Source organism: Larus michahellis, chromosome 6 (assembly GCF_964199755.1).
Source record: "Larus michahellis chromosome 6, bLarMic1.1, whole genome shotgun sequence".
Classification (NCBI taxonomy): Eukaryota; Metazoa; Chordata; class Aves; order Charadriiformes; family Laridae; genus Larus; species Larus michahellis.
In genome coordinates this window covers 54141727-54167962 of record NC_133901.1, presented here as the reverse complement: position 1 = coordinate 54167962, position 26236 = coordinate 54141727, and the positions used below count along the sequence as shown (strand labels likewise).

General features: G+C 40.9%; 2 protein-coding genes across 2 annotated transcripts in view; one reads left to right on the top strand and one right to left on the bottom strand.

The window, feature by feature from the left end:
• The first annotated feature begins 8336 nt into the window (after positions 1 to 8336).
• On the top strand, positions 8337 to 19169 carry ACTA2 (actin alpha 2, smooth muscle). The gene is made up of 9 exons (XM_074592464.1): positions 8337 to 8475; positions 11077 to 11248; positions 12945 to 13073; positions 14393 to 14503; positions 14984 to 15068; positions 15160 to 15321; positions 15571 to 15762; positions 16736 to 16917; positions 17706 to 19169. Exons 2-9 carry the CDS (start codon positions 11120 to 11122, stop codon positions 17847 to 17849), a joined length of 1134 nt encoding a protein of 377 aa, XP_074448565.1. The 5' UTR covers positions 8337 to 8475; positions 11077 to 11119; the 3' UTR covers positions 17850 to 19169.
• Positions 18659 to 26236, bottom strand: part of STAMBPL1 (STAM binding protein like 1) — a 24246-nt gene continuing 16668 nt past the window's right edge. Inside the window, exons 6-11 of the mRNA XM_074592463.1 lie at positions 25731 to 26085; positions 24972 to 25096; positions 23969 to 24106; positions 23212 to 23324; positions 21542 to 21641; positions 18659 to 19940 (exon numbers count right to left, since the gene is read on the bottom strand). Coding sequence (XP_074448564.1) covers positions 19884 to 19940; positions 21542 to 21641; positions 23212 to 23324; positions 23969 to 24106; positions 24972 to 25096; positions 25731 to 26085 — 888 coding nt within the window. The 3' untranslated portion in view covers positions 18659 to 19883. The remainder of the gene's footprint in view (positions 19941 to 21541; positions 21642 to 23211; positions 23325 to 23968; positions 24107 to 24971; positions 25097 to 25730; positions 26086 to 26236) is intronic.

Below are 26236 nucleotides of genomic sequence, written 5' to 3'. Positions count from 1 at the left end.
ATTTAAATACAATTCGGAAGGCAGGACATGTTTATGCTGAAGACCTGCTAATTGCATAATTTTCTCCTTTTATTAAACGATGTGTTCATGCTGTGTTAAACAGACTAATCAGAGTGCAGGGGAAAGATTTATATTAGGTTGAAGAGGTCTGAGCATTTGACCTTGTAAGCGTATTCCCAGAGACAGCTAAATACAATGCAGTAAGTAACAGGCTCTAATTAGGAAGCTGAAAGAGCTGCGTGTTGTTCTGCTATCCTGATGCGGAAACTATCCAGGCGTTTTCAAGATCCTTGGGCAACAGTGTTTTGCAGTAGTGAAAGGAGTTGCTACGCCTATTCAAGAAGTTAGTAGCAAGAAACTGAAAGAGAGAGAAACCTGCCAAGTGCCTGCAGGAGTGACACCATGGTAGAAACCAGACAGAGATATACAAAAGCTTGTCTTTTATTTAGTGCTGTTACTGACTGACTGACAAGAGGAACAGAACATGAATCCGCAGGATTTAGCATTTTCTGCCTGTGGGTACTTGGGATATTCTTGAAGTCCTGAAAACTGCAGTGAAACCGGGCAGATGTGAGCCTTCTGTCTATGGAATGGAGAGCTGTGTGGAGCAAGAGCTGTATCTCTACTGATCCCTATGGGCACACTGTACGTGTGGGTCCAATACAGAACAGTATCTGTGATCTTATCCTGGTTAAGAAATGGATCAAAAAGCAGTTGAGGTTAGAGAAAACTCCAGCTGGGCTATAGGCAGATTAGACCTGAGTCCTGACAGTTTTCATCCCTCATGAGGCCAGTGGTAGTCTTGCATTGATTCCAGTGGAACAGCAATTGGTTTTGAAATAGGGTGGAATGAGCAAAAACTTTACAGAATTCCGTGGTTTTCCTTATTTCTGAAAGATGGTTATGTGTGTTTCAGAAATGTGTGTTTATAAGTCAATCTTACAGTCATAAAAGGAAAAGAACAAAATATTGTCCTTTGGTCTGATACGGAGTTTGAGCGAACAGTTAAAGATGGGCATGTAAACACATTTAGTGGAAGAGAAAAAAATCCTATCACATTTGGCTGGAAAATACTGGCACACTTTCAGAAAACCAACCAAATTATTAAATAAAAATAGCATGTTATCTTGTACTTTTCCATAGTTCTTAGGACTGTCTGTAAGAAAGAGGAAGAAACTGCCTTACGTAACTAAGATGTATCTGCAAAGCAAAGGCGAAAAACCTGCCTACTTCAGTCTTCTTGTGAGACTTGTGCATCGGCTGGGGGGAGGTCTATAAGGTGAATGCGCTAGAGCATGAGTAATAGCTGTGTGCTAAGTTCCTCCTGGCTGAGTGACCAACCATCACCAGCTGTCAGTCTCCCGGGGCACCGCAGTAGATACAGGAGGGTCTTTCAGGCCCAAGCAGCAGCCAGGGTGGGTGCAGGAAGGTGTGACAGAGGCAGGCTGACGCTGCAGACAGAGCAGAGGAGAGCACCAGTGAAGTCCTGTCCTTCCTGCAGCCCGCGGTGAGTTAGGCACCACTTTGCCAGGTGTGTTTGCCTGCACCTTGTTTTCATCAGCCAAAATGACATTCAGCAAAAATGAATGGAAGTGAAAAGGATGTAGGGATCCTTTTGGACAAGTCAGAGATGCAAAGAGTTTCTCAGGGGTTCATATTACAAACAGGATTCTGCTGGGGAGGACTCTGTTTTATCCTAGATCTATAACGGAGATCGTAGCAAGTTATAAAAACACATACACACACACACACAAGTTATCTGTAACTTTTGTTATTGTTCAGAACACTGATAAAGGCATTAAGGTGCATAGCCAGTGATGGGTGGGGAAGGTTCCATAGAATCGCACCCACTCAGCAGCCATTTCCCTGCGCTGATGTGCTGTGAGACTTCAGCCAGACAGTTCTCATGGTTCTCTGTCGCTTCTGCATTCACCTTATTTTTAATGATTTCATGTTTTAGAAAGTAAAATGCTTTAGAGGGCTTTTACAACTAAGTTTGCAATATTTCTCAAAAAAAGTTTGACAAGAAGTCATGTTTATAAAGCCATATTAATCAGCATTTATTATATTATGTCCTTTTACTTTTTATTATTTGGCTTCTGTATTGACAGCTGTGATAGTTTGACTTAGAGTGGTGTGCCCACCTGGCAAGCTTGTAATTAGCTACATCTTGCCATTACGTGCTTGAAATTTTTGTTAAACTGCTTTTCTTCCTGTTTTGGGAAAACCCCTTAAGCACTTTTTGGGACTAATGAAAATAAATGTTAATTGTTCTGGAGACACTTTGGCCTGTTCTCTGGGACAGCTGTATGGGTGCAGGCTGTCCAACCCTGCTGGGCTGTGCATGCCCAACTTCACTGCTGGCTTTGTTCACACCCTCCCGCAATGGTATTGAAACAGAAAGCCCCAAAATGTTTTGCAATCATTTGAATTGACAACTTCTTCCTGGTACGGAAAATGCACACGTATTAAATACGTTTGCATTTGCCACATTATTTTTGACAATTCACTATAACAGCATATATTTTCATAGAGTAGCACACCAATTCCAAAAGTACGTTTCCTTTTTATCCTAAGGCATTTTTTAAAGTATGTGTTCACTTTAGTCATATAGGTTGTAGATTTCCGCTTATATTTTTTGTACATCCTTCAGTTTATTGCCATATATCGTGTATAATGCTCATTCCTTCACTGTGATACAGTGGTTCTCATGGAGTTTAAAAAAAAAAGAGTTCAGCTGTGCTCTCGGGAGTTGTTTGTTTATAGGTTGTGCTGAGTGGCTCATACAGAAGACGAGGAAGTTGTAGCAGGGCCATATCTCCTCGTCCTGCCCAGCAGCGACACCTAACTGCTCCAAGTGCGCTGAGCCCAGGTGCCGGGAGAAAGGGTCTCGCGACCAGGGCTGAGCCATCTGGAGAGGCAGGTATACCTTCTTGGTGACATTTGTGGTGAGAAGGACTCCACAGTTTGTCATCATCCAGAGCCCATGGGCAGAGAAGCTGTGTTGGTCGCAAAACACAAAACTCTGGCATTACAGAAAATCATTAAATTCGACAGTGAAAGAAATTAAGCTGTAGAGGTCCTTTTCTTTGCTGTTTGCTGGAGGGCCAGCCAAATTGGCTGATATAGGCACTTGAGCTTGTGAAGCTGTCTGATAGAACTAGGCAAGCAATGAGTCCACAGTCTTTATCTGTAATAGCCTTATGAAACCTGCTTCCAGTGCATTTTTCTGATGGGAATTAATCTGATTTCTCATAACGTGCAAGCTCATCTTCAAGCCTTTCTTTTGGTGAGATAATAACAGGGCAACCACTTGCAAAAATATGGTGGGAACTTAGTCTCCCTGTTGCTGTCAGTCTGGGAATACGTTGGTTGGGGAGCTCAGAAGTTATTGTGGAGGAAGGACCCCTGTGCTCTGCCTGCCCCATGCACATGCTGCGTAGGTCTGGCTTCCTTAGGAGAAAGGGGCTTGTTTTTCACAGTGGTATGGTGGGAAGATTTCATTTACGTTTTGACAGATAGCATGTTACTGGGGAGGTTCTGATAATAGTCTGGGGGAATCTGTTCTCTCTTAGCTCTTAGGAGATGTGCCAATGTAACCTTATCGTGAAGCCTTGTCTACAAAATCATTTAGGACAGACACGTCTGCATGAACTGTGAACAAGCTGCTGAGAGCTTACACACAGTGGGGAAGAGCTCAGCCTTGGCCAGTGGCCTGAGGACTTATCCAGGATCTCTGGCGGATTTGCAGCTCTTGGTATAAAGACAGTGTTCCTTTGACTATGCTTCTGATATATTTGATGTTTTCTTTCTAACATTAGGTATGTCTACACCAGCTGGAGTGTGAGCTATGGGTCCTGCCTTGCAGATAAAATATAGAGCTTATTTCCACAAAAAATCATGGAGGGCAGTCTATCTCCAAAATTATGTGTTTAAATTAGGCAAATTTATGGAGGAAAGATCTGTCCACTTCTGTTATGCATGAAGATGTAGGTAAAAACTCCTGTCTCATGAAATCCTTATGCAACAAAAGGAAGCGGAAAGAATGTAGGAAGAAAACTGTCACTGTAGGCATCCCATTTCTTTCCTAAGCATCTGCTATCAGGAAATCTCAGAGACAGGATACGGAGCTAGATGGATATCAGCCTGACCCAGCAGGTCTCATTCTTATGTTCTATTTATTTATCTAAGAAGGATGGGAGGGAGCTGTTAGCTCATTTTTACTTTGAATATGTTCCTTTGATTTTGAATGAGTGATAACTTTACCTAACATTACCATGGAGAAAGATACCTTGCCAAGAAGATGAAGGAAGGTTGTGAATTAACATGTTTCATCAGCCCGTTCAGGAGGCAAGCACTCTTTCCTCTAGCTCTTGAACAGCACTGGCGAAACTATTTTCCAAACTTTGTAGGTTGAAAACTGCCATATTTGAGAATGATTAGAGCTGGTTTGTCTTAGTTGTTAGAGAGAGGTCAGCGCAAAGATCCTGAAAATCATAGAGAAAGCTAGTCTGTGGGTCTGACAGCTTGTGGTTGATCTGACACTTTACAGATGCATACTGTGTGACAGCTGCAATGAATCAGGTTATTAGAGGGACTTTTGGCTCCCTAAAGCTTATTTATTCCTGCCTTTCTCAAAAGGGGGTGGGGAAGTGTGAAGCCTATCAATGAGATAGAGGAGAGGGCCAGAAGCCAGACAAACCAAAACATTTAGAGATTCTGCTAATGCTACGAAGATGAAAGGAATCCCCAAATAAAAAGGAGCCAGAGACATATTTAGCAGAGCCTCATTCCTCAACAGCCAATTGGATGTAGGCAGGAAGGTCTCCACGCACATCTGAGAAGTTGTTTTCCCTTATAAAGTAATGGCTTGTAATGTTATGAGTAAGGAGGTTACTTTATTCCCAGTTTTCTATAGTAGTTGGGATAAGATTGCAGCTTCTGCCCTCCTTTACCAAAAAAGTATGGCATCTACGAAACAGAGCGTGGCCTCTGAGCTGGCATTCCTCAGGCCAGCTGAAGCCCATTTCCTAGGCGTGGTAGCCATACAGCTCCTGCTGCCGTGGAGTCACAAACACATTTTCTGTCCATACAACAATCTGCACAAATTACTGAAAACCAAAAAGTTTGTTTTAAGGAACATGTAGCTAAGAGTTTCTCCTGGTATCTTGAAGGATGCTTGGGAGCTTTGATAATATTACTATAAAGAGAGCAGGGAAAAGGGCACGAAAGAAAGAGGCAAAATTACTTTTTCTGCTTATTTTCCTTTCTCTGATCATACTCAGGACATGCTCCTGTGATGGAGATTGCAAAAGGGTTTAGCATGGACAAACAGGGAATTTCTCAGGGGAAGCCAGATTAAAACCATAGCTTTTGGCTGAGGATACAATGAAAGAACTAGAACCTCAGGGTATAGACACAGTGGGCAAATTAATTGTGCTGCGGCAGTTTCTATACAAATGAGCGGGATAAGTACTGACAGATAGGCAGCAGAAAGTGGTGATGGAAGTAGCCTCTGGAGGGGAAGCTAAGCTACTTTCAGGAATGGTGTTGTGTTCTTTTTCTTGCAAAAAATTATATATATTTGGGCTGAGCTGGTACGTGTCCATAGAAGAAGGTTCAGAGGTTTGATCCCCAGCATTTAGGCTTGGTTCTCAGAAGATCTGTTCTGTTCAGTTCTCTTTAGGTTCTTATTCCTGTCTCATGCCAAATACATTCTCCCCTTCTCCCCTGCCTCTCTGGCAATGACCTATGTTGCTGAGAAGAAAGGAGTAAACTACTAATGTCATTTTTTCCCCATGTGTTTTATCTGCAGTAATACCTGTGTGATTATAACTCGAGCATGAAATCACTAAAAAGAAAAGACCCTTGAGCCGGACTGACCTAACTTCTTTGCATAGTTCACCTGTTTGCCTGCCTTCCTTCCTGCCCTGGGACATTCCATAACGTAACACCCCAGAGACGAGCTGCCTGCTGAGCCCTGGCTCTCCATTGTGTGCTGGAGACATGGTTGTGCAGCGTCTCTACGTTTTTGCTGTGCTGTTCCTGTGTATCCGTCACTGCTGCTCAGTCAGTCTCTGGGCTTCTAGTCTCTAACAAATATCCTTCATATGGTGGATCCCTCCAAACAACTGCTGTTTCCTCTTTATTGCTGTATCAACAACTGCCTGCTCTGAATGAGACTCTGTGTCAGCACCCTGAAAGCTGGTATTCCCACCTCTTTGGTGCCCATGAGAGGCAAGGTTTTGTGTGATCCCCACCCAAATAACCATTCCTCATAGCAGGCAAGGGGCTGCTGCTGCCATTGTTGCCACCACCAGTAATTGTAGTACACACCAGGCTAAGTTTACAGGAACTGCAATGAAGCTTAACAGGGATACAAAGGTGTCTGTTGTATCTGCGTGGCCACTGTCTCCTCTAATATCCACAGAGGCCTCTTGTAGAAGACTGTTGCCTGTATTTCTAGCTACGCTGCGGTGCAGTGTGAATGGTGTACCAGTTTTATTGAAGCGTTGTTTACCTGGCTCTGCAATCTCATATGTGCTTTATACACTACGGCATCACCACCAGTAGGCTTTTTTGGGAATGTGAGCCCCTTCTCATTAAGGTGAAGAGTTTGAATTCTTTTGGATCTCTGTCCCAGTCTTGGTATGTCCAAGGAGAAGTAGTAGATGATGCTTCTGAAAACCTTGGATTATGTTTCCTCTAATCTAGGAGTTAATTGATGTTTGTAACAAAATCAGACATGATACTGTGGTGAAGGGTTCTGCTGTGTGAAATACGAGTTCCCTGATCTAATACCATATGATCTATGTGAGGAATGTAATTTTTCTCAGCAGTGTTTTTGAGTGTTGTTTGAAAACAAAGAATTTGGTTTTGGCTGTCCTGTAAGTGTCAGTTGGAGATACGCAAAAAAGAATCTGTTTATATCTCCTGTTGTAGGTTGCTTACCTTGTTGGGTTTTTTCCTTTTTTTTTTTTTTTTTTTTTTTAATATATCCTATCTTTTGCCTCGATGCTGGAAGTGAAATAATAAATAACTTTTGCATGGCTCATGTTCCAGCACTTGTTAGCTTCTGTTTCTGACCCTCAAAGGCAGCTACATTCCTTAAAAGTTCCTTTCCTTAAAAGCTAAATTCTTTTGGCCTTCAATCCATAATTCTGCCTATCTGCTGTCTCTACTAGTGGCCTAATGCTTATGATCTCTACATCAGAAAAACTGCCGCTTTGGTTGTATGGGAGATTTTCTTGCATTAAGACTATGCAATTAGGCACCAAACACACGATGCTCCTCCCGATTGTAACAAGACTCACAAGGCACAGATCTCACTGGGATTCTCACATTTTTCTTGGCTTGTGTGTGTAGAGCAGTTTTGAATTAGTAATGGTTTAGCACTGGAGTACCAGATGCTGATTTCTGTCTTTGGTACAAACTTACTGACAAAATATTGTTGACTACGAAAGGGCTGCTTTTTTAGAATCACCCTGTCCAGAGAACAGCTGGCTATAGCTGTAATAATCCAGTCCTGTGCTGAAAATAACTTGTACAGTGAGAACCCTTGCTTTATTTGCTAAAAATATGTCCAACGGAAAAGCTAGATGGGGGTTATAAAATTTAACAACTTTATTATGAACAATTTGAGATGGGTTTATGACAGTCCAGACTCATGGCCATCAGTGGAGTAAGGCTAGGGCCAAGTTTGCCCACGGGTCCTAGGGTTTGGAAAATAAGCTGACAGAGAAACAGAATGGATTCTAACCCACCACAGTCCAGAGGGGATGGTAACAATCTTTTAACAGAACATTTTCACAACCTTCAAAGACTTAACTGTGAACCCTATACGACAGCAGGTACTTTCTTCATTACCTTTAAGCCTATGGGCAATATTTAGCATACAAGGAAAATGCTGAGCTTTTAAAGAGACTTTGTAGCAAAAGTCAGCAGCTATTCAGCTTGCCAGAAATATTCTCATTGTTTTTGTCAAAATCTTTAATGAAAGCAAAGCATTTCTTTAAAAACGCCTTCCCTATTATAAATGACTGTTCTTCCAATTTATCTCTGTGCTTCTTGGATTGTTACTATGGAGGCCTGGACCTCTCTTGTTTGAACACATGCTCCTCCTGCCAGAGGGTGTCTATTGCGGGCACACTCCGTCTCTCTGTACTTTAGCAACTCTGCTGAAGTTTTAAAGTGTTTATCTTGCACAGCTGAAAGTCTCCTCCTGTTTCATGAGCTCTACGCTGGAATGCAGTGGAAGAGACCCAGGGCCTGTGGCCACCCGGATTAGAGGTTTTTGTAATAAGGTCCCTATATGGTTTTGTTGGAGACTTCAGCTCTGTCTCTGTCTGTCTCTGCTCCTTGTTTGGGAGACTGGTGGGAGGAGAAGAGCTGAAGGGGCTATATAACTAACCTCCGAGCTTTCAGATACAGAGTGCACCATCCCAGAACAGCTATCCCCAGCCAAGCACTGTCAGGGTAAGTGGCACTGAACCAATAGCATGATTTACAGATTGCTGGAGGACTCCAATTAAATAATGTCAAATGGAAGCTATTCAGGAGGATGTACTGCTGTGCTGCAGTTTGCTTAAGCAAACTTACTTATTAGGATCAAATTGATAAAATGCTTGTAATATCTATACTGTGTTGTGTTTATTTTATAGCGCTTCTGAAAGGGAAAGAAAAGTGCTACCTGATGATTTTGCTGATTCCACCAGCACTCCAGCAATTGTATAAAGACACAGTCTGTGTAATGCCACAGCTGGAATTACAGCTATATTCATGTTTAGATGAACCTGCGTGACCTTGGGATGTTAGTTTGGGATAGAACAGAATTTCTGAAGGGGTATATAGTAGCGTTTCTCAGCAGATTTGCTCCAGTGCTGTTAACTCAATGTAAGGTCATGTGAGTGTTTTGGGGAATGTGACTGTAAGAAGAGCTGGAAGTGTGCAAATTAGCAGTGTCTAATAGGATACAATGAGGATGCGTGTGTATTCATCCTTGTCTCTATGTATATGTAACTACTGTTCTGTAAAATGCCAAATATTCCATTAAGGAACAGGCTACACACAGTATTTCTTGTGGGGCTGGAGTTCTCTTAATAGCTGCTTGTGGAGATTGGTGAGGTGATTGGTTATCTTTAGATGTAAAGCAAGTAGAAGAAAGAGGCTAAATACTGTACTATTACTTGGGAGAAAAATCTCCTTTCTTCCACAGTGCTGAGTGACATTTGGTGCTGTAAGATGTTGCTACTGCATGCCATGGCAGTCCTGAGCTGTAACTCACTGGTTGGCAGCCAAGCACCCTGCCTGAAATCATTCAGCTTTGATTTTTCAACTTTTTGTGCTTTATTACTAAATATGGTTTTCATTTAGAGTCCACTAAGCTCAGAAATGTAGCCTTTCCTGCCCCTTTCTTTCCCCTCCCCCAAGTGATTTTTGGCATTGCATTAGCTGCATGGGTTTGAGCAAACCCCCTGACCTTGAACTCTGTTCCAAAAACAGACTGTTGAAAAGCCTATTTCCTAATTAGGAAATGGTTTGTCTAAAGCAGTCTGTTCATTCATGTTAGGTAACAATTGTACTCCATTCAGTAAATGTTTGAATATAAAGAGCCTGTTTTCCCAGGAGTTTAATAAATACAAAAATTGCAGCCTACTTTCCTTTCCCAATAATAATGATAAAATATCTGGAGTACATCAAGTTAGGATTTCCCCGTCCTTGTCTTCTCCTGGGAGCTGTGCCCACGCAGCCTGCGGGAGCGGGACTGCAGCTGTGTCTCAGGGCTGACTGGCTGGGGAGGGACGGAGGATCTCAAATGAAGGATTCGGGAGAGCTGTCTGTGCTTGTTCCATGTGTGTTGTAGAGGCTAAACAGATTGTGGGCTCCTTTGCTCATCAGCCATGGCTCTCACTGACCCCATTCCCACTTCATCCTGCACTTCCAATATTCCTGTGGCAGAAGGTTTCGAAGACTGCGTGCGGAGCCAGCTGGTCTGTGGATGACAGCTGTCTCCTTTAGCTGTTAACACGTTGCAATTTGTTGAACTCTGCATGGAAGCCCAGGCTCAGAGTGAGCCAAGTGATTCCCTACCACGCTATAAATTGTGAGCAAATAGTTCTTCTTGAGTCCTGGTATTCAGGGCTTGTTTCTGTAATTGACTTTAATACAAAGCCTTCAAAGCATTTTTATTACCCATATTATCTTCCCGTTGCCAGAGGAGGAAAACAGTTTCTTTTTACTGAGACAAGGAGCCAATTACTCTGCCACTCTACAAACACAGTTTATTAGCTGCTTTGAAATAATGATAGAGCATACACTATGGCCGGTTTTTAAAACACATACTGTCCCTGACTTTATTTTAAAGGTGGGTTATTTTTTTGGAGTGACTGGGGGAGGCCTGGAAAGGTGCTGCTTTCCCCCCCCCACCCCACCTTTAATTGGGAACAAGTTTTCTCTTTTAAAAGGTTAAATGTAAACTTTATTGGCCATCCTCACTCAGTAGGTTAATATCTTCATCAGGAAAACACTCCTGGTGCATGCATAGCATTTAATGTTAGTTTTTGGGAAGGCCAAGACTGAATGGGGGAGGCTGATGTGCTCTTACCTTTGACAGCTGTCCACATGTGCCAGGATTTTGTCAGGGTGATAGGAAAGCAGGGGAGGTTGTGCTGAATCCGACGCAAAGGGATCTTTGTTTTTGCAGCTGTCAGTCCAGCCTTCTCTTTTATCTCCTGCCTATCCCCAGCCGTGGATTTCTGTGACCAAATTTAGATAAACATTTGCTGCTCCCTGGTCTGTCTGCCCATGCCGCAGGACTGGAAGTCTCCTCTGGAATCCCCTGGATAATCTCTAGTGCATACTGCCCTCCGGCAGATGTGGTTGAAACCTCTCACGCTTTCCAAAGGAAGCCCATTCCCTCATATGTCCCTGCAGGCCTTGTGATTGCCAAACCGGTGCCATACCTCTCTTTGCTGGTGCTGGTTGCTTTCATACAGCCGTCTCAAGGGTTCAAGGGTGGGTCTGCTACCTACTCACTGGTTGTGTTTTTTTAAAAATTCTTTCCTGCTGTTTTCATAGGGCTATTTTCTGTCTGGAGGACCTGAAGACATTGACGTAGAAGATGTGTGAGGAAGAGGACAGCACTGCCCTTGTTTGTGACAACGGGTCAGGGCTCTGTAAAGCCGGCTTCGCAGGTGATGATGCTCCAAGAGCAGTTTTCCCTTCCATTGTGGGTCGTCCCAGGCACCAGGTAATGAACTGCTTTGGTTATTCCGTACTGGGCTTATTGAAGGCTTTGCTGTCCTGTCCCCAGCCCTCTACCCTCGAGCTACCTTTTCCTGTGGCTGGGGCTAGCCCAGCCCTGGGTGATGTGTGTAACACAGAATTTCTAGGCAAAATGAGTCCAGCAGTGCACTCACCTGAGTCAAAGAGGGTCTTTTGCCTTGTGGAAGGAATCCTAAAACTTTTTACTCTCTTCTGTGCCCTCTTTTCCCTACCCCTTAATTTTGGATCACACAGAGAACTTGGTGAGTAAAGCTAGTTTAAAAAAAAAAAAACAAAACAAAACAAAAAAAGCCCAACATAGAAGTGTCTGGTGATGTGTGGAAAACTAAAGGAGAAAGAAGTTTTCTTCCTATTACCCTTCCTGACTTTATTCATTTAGTTATATCACAAATGGGCACCTCTCTAGGGTTGAGTTTGTTTAGCTTCAAGGTTTACGTTTGAATATATGATACATTCCACTTGATTTTAATAGTTTGCAAAATACATTTATTATTATCTGAGCTGTTAAATATAGAGAGTTTCTGAGCCAGCTCATCACTAGCATGAACTAGAGCAGCTTGGCTAGGCCACAACAAACTAATCCACCTAATCAGCAGATCCACCTAATTGCTTGTATGCCGTCTGAGGCCCTGGTGAAGTGGAAAGAGGTAAACTGGTTGTAAGATGCGGCAATTTACATACCCAGCAAATGCATTTTAAGTTCTTCAGGGCTGGAGAAATGTCTACATTTCAGTATAGCGGCTAGGGCTGGAGGTCTAATCGAGGCCTCTGGGCATTACCATAATTAAAAAAATATATTCAAATCCCAGCTTCTGTAGATAGTGTGAACGGTATTAATTGCTCAAAAACAAGCCATACAGTCGCAGTGGAAACAAATACAGATTTCTAGAACTTTTCATCCTGATCATGTATCACAGGTAGTATTAGCCCCTGAAGGAAGGATCATCCCATCAAAAATTGCAAATCCAGGTTACCTATTTTAAAGACAGAGAGTTAGAGATGCCAAAGTTTGAAGTCTGTAATGACTAAGTTCTGAGAAGACTATTATGCACTGAAAGCATCCTACTATACACTATTTTTTCCCAGTATTTCTGACTTTAACATAGAGACTAGTGTATATCCAGAGTATTTTCCAGCTTCTGATCCATGGACCATTTCTACAGGAACCATGAAAATACCTAACAAGAAGCCTGGACCAGTAGATTTGAATTGTCTGTCTCTAATGAAAATATTATGGCGTTCAAAAAGAAGAATAAAAAATGTTGAAATTTAAGCTTTGGGAAATATGTGTATTGCTCTCTCTTGACCCTTAGATGGCACAAGATCACTTTCTACTTTTACTCTAATTTATTATAGTTTAGCAGACAGTTCATCCCTAAACAATAACGAACATTAAAACAACCCTATTTTTCCACTTTATCTTGATGCATTTAACATTGTACTTGTTGTGTTTACTTAAACTGTAGTGGAAACATGATCTCCAGAGATTTAAGTGAACTAAACATTTAATTTTGGCAATTAAAGAGCAATGAGTAATTCGCCATTCGTAAAGTATTTTGTAACTAGTATAACTGGCAACTGGATTTATTTCACAGCTAATGTTATATCTACTTTGTGACACCTTTCCCCGAGAGACTAATTCCATTTGTGTTATTTTATAGGGTGTGATGGTCGGTATGGGTCAAAAAGACAGCTATGTAGGGGACGAGGCTCAAAGCAAGAGAGGAATCCTGACCTTGAAATACCCCATAGAACACGGCATCATTACAAACTGGGATGACATGGAGAAGGTATTTCAGCTTTGAAAAGTTGACGTGTATCACTGGTAAACAGAACTACTTGAACCAAATGTTTACAGAATACCCATTAAATTTTAGATGAAAGCATTATGCTATCAAGTTCAATGAGAAACTTGTTAACAGCAAAGGTTAACTTGCATCTAAAGCTGAAGTATTACTAGGAGTACATCAAAATAGTTATTGGGAGTTCTTTTACTCCAATGTGATCTATAAATCTTTGCTAATTACTGGAGTTGGGGGGAAGGAAAGAAAAGGAATATCCTCAATTTGCTAGTAAGGAAATGGAATTTAAGAAGGTATCTGTTTGCAAAAATGCAAAGCGCATATGTAATTCTGATGTGAAGGGCACTGTTTACACACATACTTTTTAATGTTTGGAAGATTAGCAATATTGCAGTGCAATGCATCCATTTCAGAGCCAGTATTTGAATGAAAGGCTTCCAGAACCATGTTTATAGTCATAGTCTGTATGGTTGATATAATTTCTAAGATGGTATCTCTGTTTAATATTGTGCTATGGAAATAGGGCTATTTGGAACAGTCAGGACATCACAACACACTTCAAATGTGTGGAGCCACACAGGACTTACTGACTCTCATAGCACTGTATGTTTTACTTGGAAACAAAACCTTTCAGATGCTTAACTTATCAACCGGTCCCTAATCACCACCAGCTTGAAAACAAGCTTAGAAAAAACTTCTTGGCCTTTAGAAAGTCTCTGGTGGTTTTACTTCTTATTGGTGTATTAACGTCCTCATTGCAGTCCACTCGGCCTCAGGTTTTTATAGCTGGTAGGAATGAGTTGTGTAGAGGTGTTAAACACAAGTTGACTTTCAGGTTCATAAACCATTTGCCTTCCTTTCTTTCTATGAATTCTTAGGCTGGCTTCTACAAATACAAAGATGAAACTGTCTTCAAGGGACCCATTACCTATTGAACTCTATTATATAAGTTTGTATACGTTCTAGACTTGTTCTGGAACTGTTTCACTTTCAATCATTATTGAAATAGCGTTGCTGGAACAAAGTTTGTCATGCTCTGTCTCTTCTACTGGAAGAATAACATATTTACTTTAATTAACTTATATGTCCTTAAAATAAGTCGTATATTACTAGCAGTAAAACCTGAAGATAGTGCTTTTCTTTCTACAGTTACTTTGGTAATCTCTATGGAGGCAATAAGAACAACTGTATGAGAAACATTACTAGCCTATCTCTAGGGCTGTAAGCAGAGTGCTGGAGCACAATACCTGTCTGGAAGTGATTCTGAACTGATGTTTCTTTCCTTTGGTTTCTCCCATTGTCCTCAGATCTGGCATCACTCTTTCTATAATGAACTACGTGTTGCACCCGAAGAACACCCAACTCTGCTGACTGAAGCACCACTGAATCCCAAAGCCAACCGAGAGAAAATGACCCAGGTAAGCTCTCACTAAAGCTATGGAATTCCAACTTTGTGAATTCAACAAGAAGTGAACTTCATTATTTCAGTTAGTCATGCTGCCCAGTAGTCTATCTCTCTTAGTTACGGAAGATGGAAAGTGCACAGTGACCACTATGCATATTATTACATTTAGTTTAGCAAAATCAGTGTATCTGCTTTGAATGCGAGTACTTCAGTCTATCCAAGCTGTATGCCATCTTAATCTGTTTTATGCCCAGGTCTATTACAAAATCATCTTTACTATGTGCATGCATCTATATTCATAAATTAAAGATACAGGCCAGATACAGGGAGATGTCTTATAGGACAATTATTTTTCGATTTAGATTTTGTATCTTCATTCCTTGTTATCAGCAACCATCAAGAAACATGAAAATCTTCTGCCTCTCTTTCAGTAAATTGCTTCAACTTAGCTAAAACCTCTAGTGTTAAGGCAATTACTTTAATTGAATTTCAGATTATGTTCGAGACTTTCAATGTGCCAGCCATGTATGTAGCTATTCAAGCCGTTCTGTCCCTCTATGCTTCTGGACGTACCACAGGTAAGCCTCTGGGGAACATGACACAGATATTTGAAATAGTTTAATGTGTTGATGTGCACCTGGAAATGAATCGTGTGTTATCTCCTCAAAGGGATTGTGCTTGACTCTGGGGATGGTGTCACCCACAATGTGCCGATTTATGAAGGCTACGCCCTGCCCCACGCCATCATGCGTCTGGATCTGGCTGGCCGCGACCTGACAGACTACCTCATGAAAATCCTGACGGAACGCGGCTACTCCTTTGTGACCACTGGTAAGGACATGCTGCTGACTGAGGAGGAGCGTTGTTTAATGCGCATCGTTTCTAGTGGCCTTAGAGGGACTGGCAGTGGTTCTGCAGTTGAATAGACACAAGAAGGAATTTAACAGAAAAGTCCCCTACAAGACTAGCAAAGGAGTTGTTTAAAAAATGGGGCGGGTATTGGTGGATGAAAGGGAACAACCTGTCAACATGCCTGGGTCCTTCCTGAATGCCATTCTAAAGATTGAATCCTCTTGACAGCGGAGCGTGAAATTGTCCGTGACATCAAGGAGAAGCTGTGTTACGTGGCCCTGGACTTTGAAAATGAGATGGCCACTGCTGCCTCTTCCTCCTCTCTGGAAAAAAGCTATGAGCTTCCTGATGGTCAGGTGATCACTATTGGAAACGAACGCTTCCGCTGCCCAGAGACCCTCTTCCAGCCATCTTTCATTGGTGAGTCAAATGATTGTTCTGCCTTGGTGAACTGCACTTAAATATCAAGTCCCTGTTCTGTTTTGATTGTGTCCTGTTGCTAACTCACTCACGCCTATACACAGCTATGTCCTAGCACCCATTATAAAATAATCTTTTAGAACAGCACTGTTGATACGGTGGGAGGAACTTCATGTCAAACAATAAGGCAAAGTGCTTTCCCAAAATAAACCCCAAATGTTTATTCCTGACTTCTGGCATTGGGCCCATGCTGGTTTGTACGTTGTGCAGATGTCTACTATGAGAAGTATGTCTGCAAAGCCGCTTTTCTAAGTCTGAGGACTGTAGCTTGAACGTGCTTGCAGGGAGGTGGTGTTGGGGGAAACACTACTTTTATTTTTCAAAAAGACTGCTCCAAATCCTGAATCCGTGGTCCATCATATTTCCAGAGCAAAGCCAACACAACACATGCTAGTCAACAGCCATGAAGGCAGACTTGCGACAAGGTCCCACAGAAATCCGTCGTCAGTTCTGCCAATTGATAGGATTTAAGCTCAGAAATGGATGAAGTAGTTGCATACTTAGAGGTATTAGGACATGCTTTGACTGTTCTCTCTCTCAGCTGGCTCAATTTTTAAAAAAAAAAAAAAAAAAAAGGAAAGAAGAAAAAAAGAAAACAAAATTATTCCAAGACCTTATAAGGAATTCTTAGGACATTTGAGATGCTTGCAAAAGCCTAGTGGAAACTTTATTATTCCACACCCCCAGCTTTCTTTTTAAGGAGGAGTTGTGTGCGTAAGGGAGAGAGGAGGACTGAACACCAAGAAATTCCTAAGCAAATAATTTAGGCAGCCGCAGAACGGCTTTCCAGATTTCCACAGCTCTGAAGACCGATGTCTTCCAGACACTAAAGCTCATGCTGTCAGTTCTGTGTTAACAATTTTAAGTCTCTGTAAGGAGTTGCTTCCTCAGTGTTCTTCTGTGTCTTCCCCAGGCATGGAGTCCGCTGGCATTCACGAAACCACTTACAACAGCATCATGAAGTGCGATATAGACATCAGAAAGGATCTTTACGCTAACAACGTGCTGTCCGGAGGCACTACAATGTACCCGGGTATTGCAGACAGGATGCAGAAGGAAATAACTGCTCTGGCTCCCAGCACTATGAAGATCAAGGTATGGCGCAATTACTTGTAGGCTATTTGAGTTGGCATGTACAGAGTCCTCAAAAATCTGATGAAACATAGTAGCACTTTACAAAGTAAGTGTTTTGTACGTATTTTGAATCATGTCTGTACCTTCTAGCAAATAATCAGTCTGGTAACTTTGTTGCTGGAAGAAGAGCGCCTTCTCTCCTCTCCTTTCTTTTTTCATGGTGAATTTTGCAAACTGCCTGAATATGGCCAAAGAAGAGTAGCGGGGACCCAGCAGCATATATTTTCTGCGGGGGCTATATATGAGCTTCTTCAGCCCGCTTTGGCTGATGGAGAGGGGAGAGAGGAAATGCTAGTTTTGTACTTGGCCTACAAGTTCAGAAAAGAAAGAGTCACTGACAACCCATCTTCCTTCTGCTGCTTCAAGTCTTCAGCTCCTTGCTTTGCAAGTATTTTGTCAGCTATACCAGTAAGACAGTTCCATAGGTCACTCGTTTTCCCAAACCGTCCTGGGCTATCATTATATGTTTCCAGAGCAATTATCTCCCCTTTTTCTCATATGCAGTCATGAGTAGACAAATGCACTGCTCTCACTGGGCAGGCTGACCCAGGCAGAGAAAGTGAGGGTTTAGACTCAGACTTAAATAACAGCTTTTTAACTTTACTGCTTGCACCAATGGCTAACTGTAATGCCAGGGATGACACCAGCACATAGATACAGTGTATTTTATGTATTTATGTATTTATGTATAATGTATTTTATTCATTCACAGTGTACAGTGGTGCTTAATGCTTTCATTTCTTAAACAGATCATTGCTCCTCCTGAACGTAAGTACTCCGTCTGGATTGGAGGCTCTATTCTTGCCTCCCTGTCTACTTTCCAGCAGATGTGGATCAGCAAACAGGAATATGATGAAGCTGGCCCGTCCATTGTTCACCGCAAATGCTTTTAAATTGCTTTATCTTTATATGTCTCCTTAGTGTATTATTGTGAATGTATTCCGGAAAATACATTCTTATTTCATTCTTTCATTCCAGAAATCCTTCATCGTAATGGCTCTAGTTAATTGGATACTATGTGTTTTTTTTGGAATAAATTTTAAATATGCTATGAAATTGCCGCTCCTATTTAAAAAGGAAAAACCAACATGTATCTGTGGAGGTACCATTACGGCTGGTTTGAAGCTCCATCTTGTGGCATAAATTTGTTACTACGCTATACTGAGCTTAGTAGAAAAAGTGGTACCTTTTGCTCAGTGATACCAATGCTAGAAAACGCTCAGCTATCAGGCTGCATGTTATCAAAGTTTAGCCTCAGAAAACATTTTAGTCTGCAAACAGAACCAGTCTTGATTTTTTCAAAGTCCTGGTCAGTACCAAAGGAGCATCGCATCTGTTCGGTATCAGGATGAGCTCATGCACTCTGCTTTCCATTTGCTCTATCCAGAAATATTATTTATCCACATCACTCTTAATTCACAGCTGTCATGCTGGAAAAGCTACTTTCTTACGATGTGTGGCCCAGAGGTGTACGGTGGGTACTACAACAATTCTATGTGTTTTCTTTAAAGAAACAAAACTTGTTCCTTTGGGAGCATATCTAAACACTAATATTAGATTGAATATATGACTTTCCTATCATATGCCTTCAGAATGCGTGCAGCCTATTATTTTTATGTTGTGATTTCTGGCAAGGTCTAAAGGGTAATTAAGCTGGCTTAATACACTTTCTTTTCAGAACTGTTTTTTTTCGGGGGGGGGGTGTAATGTAATCAAAGTAGAAAAAATAATTTAGACTATTTTCTTTTTTTGTGATTTTTCTGATTCCTTTTATAGTCTTAAATACATCAAAACTGAAATTCAACTAGAAATATATGCATAGAAGCTGAAGCCAGTAATACTGTCTTAAAAGTATATATATGAATAAAGAATTCACTGAGGCATACCTGGAAAAGGTCAGTTCTAAGGAACTTGCTGCAATCTGTATTCATTAGAGTTCAGGATAAAGGATGCTATTTATTTTTGTTACCTATTTTCCTGTCTAAACTCAATAGTTTACCTCACTTGCCTGTTACTTGTTATCTTTCAAACTGTAAGCTCTTTGCAACAGCACCTGTTATTTACCATGTCTGAGTAACCCCTGGGTTCCAGATCTTGTCCAGCTTCTGACTGTTAGCACATGTTCCAAACTTTTTTGTACTAACTTTATTATTTAAAGTATAGGTCATCTAGATTCTTGGAACAGGTACTAAATAAACTCTTGTAAGAGCAAATAGCTTTGTATTGTTCTTCCTTCTAACTCTATCTAGACTTTTTTTATCTAACTCTAGATAGATCCAGGGAATCCCATTCAGGATAAGAACCTGATTTCAAATAAAAGTTCCTCCTGGACGGTTGCTGGAGAAGACACATTTCTCCAAGGGACTCTAATGCATCTCTGCTATTCCAAGATGTGGTGAGGGTCAGCTCTCAGGTAAAGGACTTGTGTTTTCTGATTAATAACTTACTTAGCCAAAACTTGGGCCATACAAGGATGGAATGGGGAAAAGGATTAAAAAATCACCCAAACAGATGTATTTGCCTCTGCTACATATAATGTAAATTCACTGAATCAGTCAAGAGATGTACACAGCTGGAAGCCACAAAAAGCCAACCATTGTTAAAAATCTCTAATTCTCTGAAAGCAATTAATGCCAACAAGTAACAAGAGAAACATTACTTACTTCAACACAGTTACCGTTGTTTGAAGTTCATTTTATTGTTGTATTTTATAGGTGAGATTTGTTTACAGATTCAGGGGTAATGCCGCTGAACTCCATCTTGACAGAGCAACAAAATAACTCCAAAACAGGCTAGAGCAATAAATATCAAACCATTCAATCTAAAATGTATAAATATAAAAGTCATTTCTGAAATTGTAGGAAAAACAGGAATCCGTTTTTCTGTTTTGGCCATTTGTATAGTAACATCGCTGTCGTCCATCCGTATCACCTCAGATCCAGCACAATTATCTTTATGTCTTTCCCGACCACATGGGTACATGGCTGCAGAAGAAGTCAACCCATTACTCACAGAAATCAATTTCAGTAAAACAGCGTGAAGGCTATTGTTTCCTTTTAGTTTTGAGCCTGCTTAATTCTATGCCTATCTATCCAACTTCGGTACCTGTCACTGTGCCTGTTCACAGGCAAACCTGACTGTCACAGGTATGGACTGCTGAATTAAGGACTACAACATCAGTCAGAAATAACTTTTTAAGAGGATATTGTTTAGTGCTTAACCTGTGAAACAGATTCTAGTTCTGTGCTATCCTTTATGTATCACAGCACGGGATACCTGAAATGGAGAAGGAAGGTGTTGGTGCTGCTTTAAAACAGGTGCGTGGGGGACAGCAGCAAGGAAAGTGTGAAGCTGTTCTCTTCCCGCAGTGGCTTCAGATGTTTCTGCCCACATGATGGAACTTTTTTTAGCATTTAGGACTAGATTGTATCAGCTTGTATTGTGTCTATGGAGAAGAGGTTTTGCCAGAAACCAGGTGCAGATTAGGATTGTTTTAGTCAGGTTTCACAAGGCTTCCTGTATTGTCACCCATGATATTTTTCTTCCAGGAAATGAGACTGTGATCTTACTGTTTTTGTTGGAAGATCAATATCTTTTGGGGATTGTACTTGAAAGGATATTTGTGTTTGATATGCGATACCAGCAGCGTGTCGAATGATTATAAATGAGCTCAAGTGGCCTGTAACGTCATTGATGAACTAAGTCTGTAGAGGACTGCTGAAAAGAGCCCATCTGGAACAAAAGTCTTAAAATTTTTCAGAGTTGGACTACCTTCTCATTATCCTTACAGTCAATGATAAAAGAACAGAACAAAACAAAGAAACCCCAACCTCTCCTCCTTTTGGGGGGTAATACCGACATTCGGAGAGTCCTACAACAAAGAAGTAATTTCCAATGTCTTTCAGCATTACTTATCTGCATTTGGTCATTTTATTTTGAGATATATGAGATACTCGGTGTTTGAAGTGAGCCCCGTTTAAAAAAAAAAACAAAAAAAATTACACAAAGGTAAAGATTGCTGTCTTCCAGATAACAGTGACATTTCTAATAATGACTGACTATACTGTTCAGCCATCCATATAGCATACTATGCTCATAAAACATCAAAAGATAGTGTAGTTACTGAGAAAGGTTTATGAGAAGACAGTGGAAAATTACAGGCAATGAAGGAAACAGGGCTTAATCTACTCATAGCTGCACTTTTTAGCAGCTGGGATGTTCTGTTGGGACACTACGGTTGGGGAGATGAACTGAATTCATTGTTTAAAAACTGAAGAGCTCAGGAATAACTCCTATTTGAAACTGTGGCTTTTTGCTTCTTCTGAAGGCAGGTAAAAGTGGTGACTGATAATAACTGCCTCTGGTTAGCCACCATTTGAATGGCAGTGTGTAACACTCATCTCATGGCTGCTATTGACTGCTTAAGCAGACTCCTATTGCCTACCTAGGTCAGTGAAGCAAGGGTAATGAATTCTTAAAATGCGGGAAAAATTATAAAGAAATCTAAGCATGTCTAATTTCTGCTTGCAGCAGAACCATGGGCGAGAATGTAAATAGTCAAAACCATGTTGTGTTATATACTTACATTAAATAACCTAGGGTCCTTTGTATGTGGGTGGAATCCCTTCTTTTTACAAGCAGAAACTTCTAGCATGCCAGCATTAGTAAGTCTGAAGATGCCAGTGCTGGAAAGCAAAAGTTGAAACTCTCGTTACAGTCTGCTCCCATAATACATGTCTGAGGTTTCACATACAAATTGCTTAGCTTAACAGAAGGACAACAGAATGGTGCTCAGTGACCTTCAAAACCCAGGAGCCATGGCTGAGTTAGATTCTTAAAGGCATTTGAAATCAGGGGGAGTTGTATTCCTGTAAAGGAAGAGATGATGAGGTGAAGGGGGAAAAAAAAAAATAATCACAGTACTGGTACTATTTCCATTAGGCAGGTTAGCCTACTAAGGGCCCAGGCTAGTTCATACAGGAACAGATACAAAACAGAAACTTAGGTGTTCCGCATCGCATTTCACTCACTGAACTCTAGAGGGACAACTTAAAGAGAATAGCTAGCCTTTAAGCTAGCTGTGTAAACAACTAATGACGGTACATGTCCTCCCCACTCTTCTAGGTAATCAAGTAATACAAAGCATAAGAAAATGCACTGCTGCATAGGTATGATCTAACACTTTGAGTATTGAATAACACATTAGAAAACCCACCCTTCTGTGAAAAACATTAGTGCCTAAGAACTACAGTACAGCACCTGATTAATAAATGTTACAGATAGATACCCTGTAACCAACTCTAACCTGTTACTCCTATCAGCATAACCATGAAAGAAATGTGGAAGACCAGAGATTTGAAAAGGTGTGTGGACGTGCTCTTGGTTACAAAGCCTAGTGCTTGTGCACTTGCCCCTCAGTCTGTATTTACAGCTCTGCTACGTGAACGGCCCATATAGGAAGTTAGGCAACGAGAATGGGATTCATAGAAGTCATCTACAGAGGCAGAAGGCCAGAAAGGCTGAAGAAATGCACAGTCTAAACAATGGAGTTAGCCCTGGGGCCTTGAAATGCCAAGCACACCAAAGCGGAATAACAGAATTGTTGAGGTTGGAAGGAACCTCTGAAGATTGTCTAGTCCAACCCCCCTAGCTCCAGCAGAATCACATTGAGCAGGTTGCCCGGGACCATGTCTAGACAGGTTTTGAATATCTCCATGGATATAGGCTTCACACCCGCTCTGGGCAACCTTCACATCAATACTTACACAGTTCGAGGTTTTCCCAGATACTTATTGGTTGTATTTTATGAAATATAAAACCAGGACCTTATTATTGAAAAAGTGATCTTTATCCCTCTACTCCCCAAACTGCAATTTTCACATCATCCTAGAGAAATACATCTAACCCCTCCACTTCCTTCATCAGACAGAATGAAGATGGGTCTGTTGTAGGGCACTGGCAATTAGGTCTCTAGAAGAACAGCTCCTGTCATTACTACTTGGTTGAGCAGAGTATAGAAATAAATAAAATTTACAACCTGGGGCTGGGAAGGGAGGAGGAGAGAGAAGCCAGAAACAATATTGTGCATAGAGACTGACTGGAATGCAAGTCTAAACAACTTAAAGAAAACAAACTCACAATACAATATTCCTGCCCTTCATCCAAGTTTACATGTGCTGTTTGTGTTTGATCAAATTTTACGATAAGGACTAAGGGAAAAATATCTAAATATTACTTAGAAAAATCAGAACTCACTCATTATGCTTTGGTGAACAAACAATTGCAATGGCCTCTGGCAACATTAGCTGGTAAGAACAATGAGTATGAAGATCAACACTGGATAAGAACGCAGTTTGTGTTGGATGTGTCTACAAAAAGAAAGGGAAAACTCAACATCATGAAATATTTCTTACAAATCAAGGTCGACATACATTCAAGAAGGAACAATAATTTTTAACAAGTGAAAGTATCAGTATTTCCTTAGGTTGGTTTCTTACGTTCCTATTAAGCCAGATTCTACATTTTTGTGGTGGCTTTTCAGTACGAGGTTTCTGGAGGCACATTCACAACCAGATGTACAAGCCATTTTCTGATCATGGCAGGGAAGAAAGGTGGAATGAAGAAGTGCAAGACAAAGGGAAAGGACTTGATTGTCCAAAATCCCCAAGAGCGAAATTAATATAAAGTTTAAACAACACAATACACCCCCCTCAAATTTTCAATACAGTAGAAAAATAAATGGCATTAGAGACTAATAAAATACCCCTAAATCGACATAAACAAAAGTTGCACAGGCAAAAGCAGGCCCATTGTGTCAACAGGACGCCTCAACTGCATTAAGAAATACTCATCTGTGGAGAACATTAGTGCTCATTTACATCACTACAATTAGAATGAAGCAAGCAAATTAATTTTAGTTAGTCTAGTTATTTCTTCAGTTTATTTCCAGGGTTTTTTTCATGTAGTATGCAGAGCAGATACAGCAAAGCCAGAATCTGGGAGTCATACGTACATGGATCCAACCCAAAGTGAGGAGATCATACTGATCCTGAATACCAAATAGTTCTTCCACGTTCTCCATGTCGCAGTAGTCTGGTCCTGCAGATTGCTTTGGCACTATTACGTGAGTAATAGTAAATTCATTATGTGTCTGTAAAACAAACATTGACTTAGAGCGGAACAAATGAAACTAATGAATAAATGCTGAATCAGAATCTGAAAGTCGTCGGCCTATCAGCTAAAACAAACAGTACAGCTCCACTGATTGTAGTGCAGCTATGCGGACTTACTGCACCTGAGAATATCCCTTAGCATTAGTAGTAGTAGTAACAACATGAGATTGTTGCATTGAAACGTTCTCAGAGACCAGTGTGGAAAGGTTGTCCTTTAAAATAATTAAAAACATGAAAAAAGGGGTTTGAGAATACTATAGTTATTTTCTGTGAAACTTGGAACATCACTACTCTTGCTATTCTTCGCTTTACACAATTCAAATACACTTGGACGTCATCTTTAAAATTCTTTGTATGCCAGAATTAGCCATGACATCTTTCCCTGCTCTGAAAGGATGTTAAGCGTTATCTAGGTCAAAGGAAAAATCCAGCCTGGAAATCAGATGTTCTACAGCTTGATGGGGGGATTTTCTTCTGTTTTGTTGTGCCATTACAAATTTGATGACTCCAGTAGATTCTAACAGTCTTTATATTTCATTGTCCTGTAACTAAACCTCACTTACCTTAGATGAATGCCAGAGAAAGTACTCGAAAAAGCCTGTATTGCACAGCATGCTGAAAAACTTGCTACATTTTATAATGACAGCAGTGTACTTTGATCAGATGTTTCCCTAATAAGGCAAGCCCAAACTGCTGAAGTGACCACTCAGGTTATAATATGAAATTGATTATATTAAAGACTAATCATTTAGATCTGCTTTTGCTCTGAAATTGATACATTACAGAAAAATACAGCACTATCAAATATGTCTTCCCCATACAAATGTGAGGGTTAAACTGTACCAGTTTTCCACAGAGAATTCCACATGTCTCTATTCCTCTTACTGTATTTGCCTCTGCGAGCAGCAGGAATTTGTGACAGAGATCCCTGGGCAAAATGACACCTCTGAGTGCTTCGGCCAATTGAGCTAATAAGAAAAAAACAAAAACAAAAACAAATCCAAAACAAAACAAAAAAGGAGAGAGAGATAAAAAGGTATTTGCCGCTTACCACAGTGAAGTTCTATAAAATATGGAAATATATCCAGATATATACAGTTACAGGAAATTATTGAAAGTGAAAGAATTATACTTACCACATCACAGATTTCTAATGAGAATAAATCTACAGCACAAGCACTTCACCCTAAATTCAGGTCAGCAGCCCATAAGATACGCTCATTAGCCTGCCCCTGAGGTGACAGTGATCTGATACGATCTCCCAGGCGAAGGTGAACCACTGCAGGTTCTGCTTCTGTTCCCTTGAAGCCCACGGCAAGATTCAGACTTCATTCCTCAGGAACACTAAGGCTCAGTCTCTAGATCCATTGATTGGTACTCAACTGGAAAACGTGAAACTGCGCAACTAGTCTCCTCTCTTAAAATGAAGAAACTGTATGGAACTGTTGTGTGTACACCAACCTGTTCACATTTATTTCACTACGGACATCCTCACAGTGAAGAAATACACATGCATATGCAATATGTGGACTGCTATAAGCAGCAAAGAGGCAGGTAAAATAAAAAAGGAATGAAAAAAAACCCCAATATCTCTGCACTTACTCTGAACAGCACTTAAAGTAGCCGCTGGCTTTAAGACCCGGTTTACTGGAGGTGAATGTCCAGTGCAGCCAGATGTGCCGCTCCTCTCTTTTTTCTCAAGCAGTGCAGTGGATAAGGAACTGTTCTCCGGTACAGAAATACAAGACAGCATACTTCCATCTATCTGTTCAGACATAACCATGCTCTCTCTGATTTTCTGATCTCGAGCTAGTTCTTGCTTCTTAAGTTGATCCTCAAAGAACTGAAACTGCTCTGATTCAAGCTGCTGTTGCCGCATATGTGCGATTCGTTTCTTCTCTGCCTCTATTAGCTTTTGATGCTCTAGTTTCTTCAGAAATTCAGTTCTACATTTGTTCTGAAACATATGCAAAATAGTGACATTCTCAGAACACTAAATAGCCTCAAAAAATGAAGGGAAAGAAGCAATCCAATTGTTTAATACAACCATCAAATCCTGGCATTAAAAATTAGGCCTTTTGGAACCTGTTTGCTGAAGTGGCAAATAC

Excerpts from the sequence above, each read along its gene's own strand:
- ACTA2 (XM_074592464.1), top strand. The coding sequence starts at position 11,120 with ATGTGTGAGGAAGAGGACAGCACTGCCCTTGTTTGTGACAACGGGTCA. Across the intron at positions 14,504-14,983 it reads ACCGAGAGAAAATGACCCAG|ATTATGTTCGAGACTTTCAA; the intron begins GTAAGCTCTCAC and ends ATTGAATTTCAG. Across the intron at positions 16,918-17,705 it reads CCAGCACTATGAAGATCAAG|ATCATTGCTCCTCCTGAACG; the intron begins GTATGGCGCAAT and ends TTTCTTAAACAG.